Genomic DNA, 8,037 nt, shown 5'->3' with positions numbered 1-8,037 from the left:
TTGCTGACTGTAACCAGGCCATGAACATGATATATTCAAATCATTAACTTATACTTTCAGATTATTTTTCGAGCGTTATGTGAAATGGAGGTCAAAGATCATCTTTGTCTCATGACATTTTAATGAGAAGCTTTGCTCCCATACTGATCCCTATCCAACAAAAATCAGACTTCTGTTTGTGTGGCGTATACGTATTCTGAAGTTGTATTTGGATTTTTCGGCATTTAAACTGCAAGGCTTTCCAACTACCTGAGGCAAATGCCGTAGATGTCGACAGCTGGATGTCAACTTTGTGATGCTGCACATTTCTTTGCCAGTTCGCGTTTGTTATGTCATTTACAGAAAAAAATCTCAACAAAAAGAACACGAATATTGGCAGTGAACGGTGCACATGCGCACTCGGGGGGGGGGGGGGGCGTAGAGAGCAGTGACCGACGGATCTTTCAGTCTACACTATATCGCATGTCCCATATACAAGCATTGATCTCTCTTTTACATCCTATTCGACCGATATTATCACATGTGCATGTGGAGATTGGTATCAGCTTAAGACAGCAGTAATATTCCTTTCATTCAGATTAATTTAGGAAAAATTGAAACGCTCCAGGGATAACGATGTATCAATTTCTTTTCCTTTCATTTATTCACCCTGTCCCCCCCTCTTTTGACTGTTGTTTAATTTACTTTATTCCTTGACTGACAAATGACAGGGATACAGTGTGTATGTACTTGGCAATAACAGAAAGAAGAAATTCATACTTTTTTCTCAAATTGTAAACAGCTTCTGTAATCAGAACGTCCGTCGTCATCAATAAAATAGACAGGTCATTTATTTGATGAAAAAAAGTGGAACAGACAGCTGTATGATCCCACCAAGGTTTGAGGTATGGATACCTCATGCGTGCTAATGTCGTTTATTGGTATTCAAAAACTGCCCACAGGGTAGGATTCCAGCAAGTTATTTAGGCAATCAGATGTCTTTGATGGAGGCGATGCAAGTAGTCATTGTGCGTGTGGTTGTGGGGTGTGTGTGTGTGAGGGGGGGGATTACAGTGAGAGTGTGTGTGTGTGTTCATTCATTCTGTCACGTGGTGTCTTATTGGAAGATTGATACAAAGCTGCAAACTGAATTTTGAATGTATTTTAATGTATAATTGGCCACACAAGCTCACAGACACAGACAGGCATACAGACAGACAGACAGACACGCACATACACGCATATTTATATGTATGTGTTTCTGTGTGTGTATGTCTGTGCTTGTGTCTGTGTGTGTGTTCTCCTCCAGGGAACGAGGATGCTGTTTTGACATACAATGTATTTTCTCTTCATAGAAAACTTCGACTTGTACAACAGATAAACAGGGATAACATAAAAAAAGGTTTAGGAAACCGGATGACTTGCCTCATCTGTCAGGAAAATGTACATAATTAACATAATTGTGTAAAAGGAATATTACCTGTAGAGTACCTTTTGACCAACTTTTCAGTTCGTCTTGTTCTTTATTTCTTGTTGTGCTCCCAAAAGCATGCTAGAATAAAAAAAATATTCTGTTTGGCAAAATACTCTGTATATGTGTAAAGACCGTAATTATTGTTGTTGATGAAAAATTCGTTCTAGTCATGATTTGAATTCAATTTTGAACAATAATAATGCTGACTGTACACATATGGCTGTTCTAGACAGAAATTTTATGAAATGTTATAATCCCCATGTCACTTCTCCCGCCCCTTTCCAGAGATGCTCATGAATACAGCCTGTAAGTTTTGATGATTATTTTTCACAAATGTTGTTTTGATGCTACAGTTACTTTTTTTCTACCCTCTAGAGCGTGATGAGATCCGTAGTATTAAACTTGTCATTTCAGCCTGTACATGCGAAGACTGTATAAGTAATGTTGACGAGTGAATTCTGGTCCGGAGCAGAATTCAAATGTAAACAATAACAGTGCATTCTACATGTATAGAGTTACTTTGCAAAGAAGCTATATACGCTTGCGACATGTTTTGGGGAATAGATCAAATGACCATGTACGGTTGACATGTAGTAAATAATTCTGGGTAGAAAACGATGTTGTCAAACTCTTCTCCCACATACCAGTGGTTCAACGTGGGGCACACAAGCACTAGAAACTTATTTAGAGAGTTTTCATCTACTATAGGGTGGACTGGAATTCGGACAGGGTCACATTCAGAAAACCTGCCGGGGAGTTAAATTCGCAAATATATTTTTAAAGTGAAACAAATGCTCGATATCCAAGTTCACCTGTTAAAGAGAGACAGGGGCACGTATTATGAAATAAGAGCTGCCAATAAAATATAAACTGCACTTAATAGGGCTGAGAACTTTATTTTCAAAAATGTTACTTGAATTAAGTTGTTGGTACTCTTTTTCTTATAGACTACATGCATTAAAGGAATACTTCTATATGATAAAGTTAAGTGGAAATTGCATTAAAGTTTTAAAGTATTCTGATAAAGGTCATACAAGTGAGATATTATTGATATGGACTGTGACCTGCCTGTGAAAGGTCACTGTTTTGTGTGCATGACAATTTGGGAGGTTGCTAATTTTATTGAAAACAGTAAAACACTTTCTGGTCGCTATTTTTCGTGCAACGTTATTTTGAAAAAAAACACCATCCCCCGTAATTTCTATCAAGTCCCTAAATAAAGTCTGTCATAATCTACAACGTATAATTTAAATGTTGCAGCTATGATGATGAGGTGCATCTAGATATTGTGCACGAAATAACAAGAAACTTTCACAGGCGCAGTTCCGACGATTGTTTCCCTTTAAGATTGGCAATAACTTTTCAAGTCAATTAGGGTCTAACCTGGTGTTCACAAGGCAGCGAATATCAGCCTTTACTTTTTCCCCGCACCTAAATTATCTTCCAACATACTAAATAATAATTTAATATCTCATAGTAGAGAGCTAGGCAACATGTCGCATTTTTTTGTGTTTGTTTTAAGGCGGGGATTCCTGCAATCGCGCACTCTGGATATAATACTGCTATACAGAAAGTAGCTTTACATATTTATTGACAATTGAATACAAGAAAATCTCCCATACCAGAGATTTTTTGTTCTGATCCCTAAAGGGAATATTATTGACTTCCAATACCAACATAAACTGTATATGAATATATAAACAACTGAATTGCAGTACAGACTCGTGTTGACTTTATAGAATATCAGCTTTTGACAAGAAGGTATATTTAACGCACTAAAGATATAGAAAATTATTATCAAAATTGCAGCTACTGTCCCTTTCTTTTGTTACCAACAAAAATAAATATAATTGTTCAAGTTGTGTTGGATAAGGTGAGTACATGGACAGTTCAGTGATTTTTGAGTTAAATGCGTTTAAAGAACATGCTTTTTTCACACATTTGCAGAAGAACCTGCAATCTCACGGTCTTAATCGTCATCAGCAAAACAACAGAGAGAGAAAACAATACCATGGTGAAGACAACAGAGTATCTTGAAAGGAGGAATGATAATCATGATTTCCAAACTATCGGTGTCTGATAAAAATGTAAATAATGATGGCAGATTGTAAAAGTGATTTATACAAAACAAAAATATCTGATAAAAATCTGATAGGCAGGTTTCAGTGAGCTGTTATGAGTAGAATTGGACATTGTTAGATACTTTTGAAAATTGCGCAACCAATAAATTTGCACACAACCCGAGTATTGCCTGGTAATTGCCTAATATAATGCAAATATGAAAATCTTTGCCGAGGCATAACACAGTTGCTTTTGTGCAAAGCGCCCCCAACGGATGTTTCAAAGTTTAGTTGAGAGGCATAGTTGAGAGGTCAAAAGTTTACATTATGTAACCAAAGTTTTGTAAATTCGTACTCGACACAGCCAGCCAGCTGTAGCCGCGGTTTTTGTGGAGTGACTGTGGTTTGACGCAATCTCAGATTTGAATTTTACGTCCGCCTGAAATATTTGTGTAGCAACATTTGTACTTCAAAGATGAAATCGGCAGAAATAATGAACAAGCACTGTTTTTCGGATTCGGAGCCCTGTGAGAGAACAAACTGCAAATGCAATGGCGGCTGTGGCTCTGGAAGTGCATTCAACAACAACTGTGGCGTTCCACGAGCCTGTCAAGGTATGATATATATAGCTCTGTCGCTTGTGGTCAGGTACACCGTGGACGGCCCCTGTGACCCAGGAAAAATGTATTTTTTCAGTGTCAAAAGAGTTTGTTCGCTGTGTACCTCAAAACACAGGCACTAGACACGTCGCTTCGCGATCGGTGTACTGATTCATAGGAAACAGAAAGAGCTCGAGCCTTTGATCGCGAAGCGACGTGTCTCGTGCTTGTGCCTCGGAACACTACAAGTACCAGATGTGAACTGAATGTGCTCACGTGGTTTACAACAGGTTCATTACATATAGTAGTATACTTCACAGATCAGATCACTATATGTAGCAGCTAGGTTTCATTTACTTTCGCACATAGCTCTGCGTGGCAGGGCTGTAGTTACCTACGTTATGCGTAGGCCGTATACGCCGGTGACACACAGCCCTGCCATGCAGCTAGAGCTATTTCGCACAGTACTAGTCCAGATATAGAAAAGTATTATCAAAATTGCAGCTACTGTCCCTTTCTTTTGTTACCAACGAAAATAGATATAATTGTTCAGGTTGTGTCGGATAAGGTGAATACATGGACAGTTCAGTGATTTTTGAGTTAAATGCGTTTAAAGAACATGCTTTTTCACACATGGCAGAAGAACCTGCAATCTGTCTTAATCGTAATCAGCAAAACAACAGAGAAAGAAAACAATACCATGGTGAAGACAACAGAGTATCTGAAAAGAGGAATGATAATCATGATTTCTAAACTATCGGTGTCTGATAAAAATGTAAAAAAAGGGAGCCGCCATTATCTATGGCCTGGGGGTCGGAGGAAGCTGAGGGGGGTCACTCAAAAATCGAAAGCTACAAGGGGGTGCTCAAAAGTGGAGAACAAGAAGGGGGGCTACTCAATTTTGCTGATATGTACTGAAGCATTTAGTGGAGTTACGAATTAATACAACAATAATAGTAAAGATATGTTTATTACACCTCACGTATTATTCAGGTACTGTGATTGGCTGAGCCTCACTCACGTGATATAGAACAAAAAGTGATAGAACATAGCTTAGGTGATATAGCCCTGTCGTTATAATCATAATACAGGTGGTTTCAAGTAGAAACTAAAATCTCATTACACTATGTGTTTCACGTTATTGTGATCTTTAGACGAGAATGATTAGCTATTCGACGTGGCAAGCCTTATGTTAGAGGCTAGTACTGAGTATATTTTTCAGTATTTCCTGATTAAAGATTGATATACTTGCCTGATCATTAATAATGAGAAACGTCTGCTTTCTATATTCTACATTGTATAGGTTACCGATAGGGGAAAATGTGTAAAGCAAGCTAATTCTGATTCTATAAAGTTTAAATCAGTGGAATACCTTGACAACAAACCCATCTTTTATTGCAGGAAAATAATAATAAATAATAAATGTGAATAAATGTATGTCTGTCGCTATTTTTCGTTTTCAAAAAATGTAATTGAAATCAGTGAACTGGAATATAAGTTTTGGAATACTGTCTCAGATTTCTGTTCCTTTGAGTTTTTATTTAAAAAAATCTGAAAAAAATACTCCCCAAGTGCCACCAAATAACACCATTTTAATCTCTATTTTTCAAAAGCTCCAACGGCAGGAGGGGGACACCGCCCTCCTGACCCCCCCCCCCCACAACCGCATAAGCGGTCGCTTGTGGTGCTTTTACACCACATCTTCCCCTCTTGTAAAAAATCCTACGGAGAACACTGCATGTCATCAGAGCACTGGATACAGACCTGTACATCAGCCCCTGTCACAGCAATGGAACCTCTTTCCAACACAGACCTGTACCACAGGGTTTAATCAGGGTCTGTGCAGGGCCTGTCGCAGCAGCAATCCATTTTACTGTATAGATATTTAACTTTCCCAATTTTTTTTGTGGGGGTGTCACTCAAAATTTCTGTAGCAGAGAGGGGGGATTACTCAAACACGTCATGGTTGGCAGGGGTTACTCGAAATTTGAAATTTTCGAAAGCAATTCCTCCGACCCCCCCCCCCCCAGGCTGTAAATAATGACGGCTCCCTAATAATGGCAGATTGTAAGTGATTTATACAAAACAAAAAAAAATCTGATAAAAATTTGATAGACAGGTTTCAGTGAGCTGATATTAGTAGAATTGGACACTGTTAGATACTTTTGAAAAGTGCGCAACCAATAAATTTGCACACAACCCGAGTATTGCCTGGTAATTGCCTAATATAATGCAAATATGAAAATCTTATACCGAGGCATGAGGCATAACGAAGTTGCCTTTGTGCAAAGCGCCCCCAACGGAAATTTCAAAGTTCAGTTGGTTGAGGGGCATAGTTGAGAGGTCAAAAGTTCATATAATGTAACCAAAGTTTTGTGAATTCGTACTCGACACAGCTGTAGCCGCGGTTTTTGTGGAGTGACTGTGGTTTGACGCAATCTCAGATTTGAATTTTACGTCCGTCTGAAATGTTTGTGTAGCAACAATTGTACTTCAAAGATGAAATCGGCAGAAATAATGAACAAGGACTGTCTTTCGGATTCGGAGCCTTGTGAGAGAACAAACTGCAATGGCGGCTGTGGCTCTGGAAGTGCATTCAACAACAACTGTGGCGTTCCACGAGCCTGTCAAGGTATGATATATATAATGCACAGTCGCTTGTGGTCAGGTACACCGTGGACGGCCCCTGTGACCCAGGAAAAATGTATTTTTCAGGGCCAAAAGAGTTTGTTCGCTGTGTACCTCAGAACACAGGCACTAGACACGTCGCTTCGCGATCGGTGTACTGATTCATAGGAAACAGAAAAAGCTCGAGCCTTTGATCGCGAAGCGACGTGTCTCGTGCTTGTGCCTCGGAACACTACAAGTACCGCCATTACCGGAAGTTGGTATTCACATCAACACGCCTTGCCCAATGAGGTGCACTTATTTTCACCTCTACAGGACCATCGGCATTGTAGCGCTACTAGTACTGGTGAGCGAAGTCGCAAAAACAAAATCACCGACTGCCTCACCGTAGCGCTACAATTTTGCAGCTACACACAGCCCTGCCATGCAGAGCTATTTCGCACAGTACTGTGGGAATCACTCATTACAAAACTTCATTCAATATGCAAATGAACTGTTTATCAGCTAAAAGCTTTATGGGACAATTAGATATCTATCAGATAAACATCTGCAGCTCGTTTTATCAAATTTAATGCTGTACTTTCGGAGTAATATCACTAAATACAAAGTTCATTAAATATATAAATAAACCCTTAATTAACTTGACACTGCTCAGTGCTTCACTTGACAATTAGACATTTATAAGATCAATAACTGTAGCGGGAAACACCAAATCAGGTGCCATAATTTCAGAGTTATATCACTACAAAGTTCATTAAATATCCAAAGCTTAGCTAACTTAACACTACCAAATGCTTCTCAACACAGTCAGATATCTGTCGGCTCAGTATCTGCAGCAGATTTCATCGAATTTGGTGCAGTTATATTGGAGTTACAAATTACAAAACTTCATTAAATTTGCAACCGAGCTATTATTAACTTGACACTGCCCAATACTTCTCAGTACAATTAGATATCTATCAGATCAATATTTGTAGCAGGTATCAAGGAGGTGGTGTAATTGCATTATATTGATGCTCCTAGTCAATGTCATGGACAAATGCAGAATTTATGAATGCCCACCCATTGGGGCGGGGAAATGTGGGGGATTTACTTGTTATTGGATTATGGATTGGTATGATTGCGATTATTTTTCCAAATCGCCCACTATGCCCCAAGGTGGAGGGATGGGGTTGAAATTGCCTGCCACATAACCCTGCCACTCCCTGACTGTTTGTATCGATTCCCCAACCAAAAGACGACAGAGAGACCCTAAACTAGGCTGTGCGTTTCCGACTATAGGACTCAATCTAACCAC

The 8,037-nt window shown here is 39.1% G+C and overlaps 1 protein-coding gene across 2 annotated transcripts in view; it reads left to right on the top strand.

Annotated features, from left to right (window-relative positions):
* The first annotated feature begins 6,456 nt into the window (after positions 1–6,456).
* The window catches only part of LOC139145442 (zinc finger protein 160-like), a 40,790-nt gene continuing 39,209 nt past the window's right edge, over positions 6,457–8,037 (top strand). The window contains exon 1 of one of the 2 annotated variants that reach the window (XM_070716630.1): positions 6,457–6,744. In XM_070716630.1, the coding sequence (XP_070572731.1) occupies positions 6,612–6,744 (133 nt within the window). In that variant the 5' untranslated portion in view covers positions 6,457–6,611. The remainder of the gene's footprint in view (positions 6,745–8,037) is intronic. The other variant, XM_070716631.1, reaches the window with a different exon arrangement.

The sequence above is a fragment of the Ptychodera flava genome, chromosome 12 (assembly GCF_041260155.1).
Source record: "Ptychodera flava strain L36383 chromosome 12, AS_Pfla_20210202, whole genome shotgun sequence".
Taxonomy (NCBI): domain Eukaryota; kingdom Metazoa; phylum Hemichordata; class Enteropneusta; family Ptychoderidae; genus Ptychodera; species Ptychodera flava.
The sequence above is the reverse complement of the archived record's forward strand: the minus strand, read 5'-3'. Positions and strand labels throughout refer to the sequence as shown.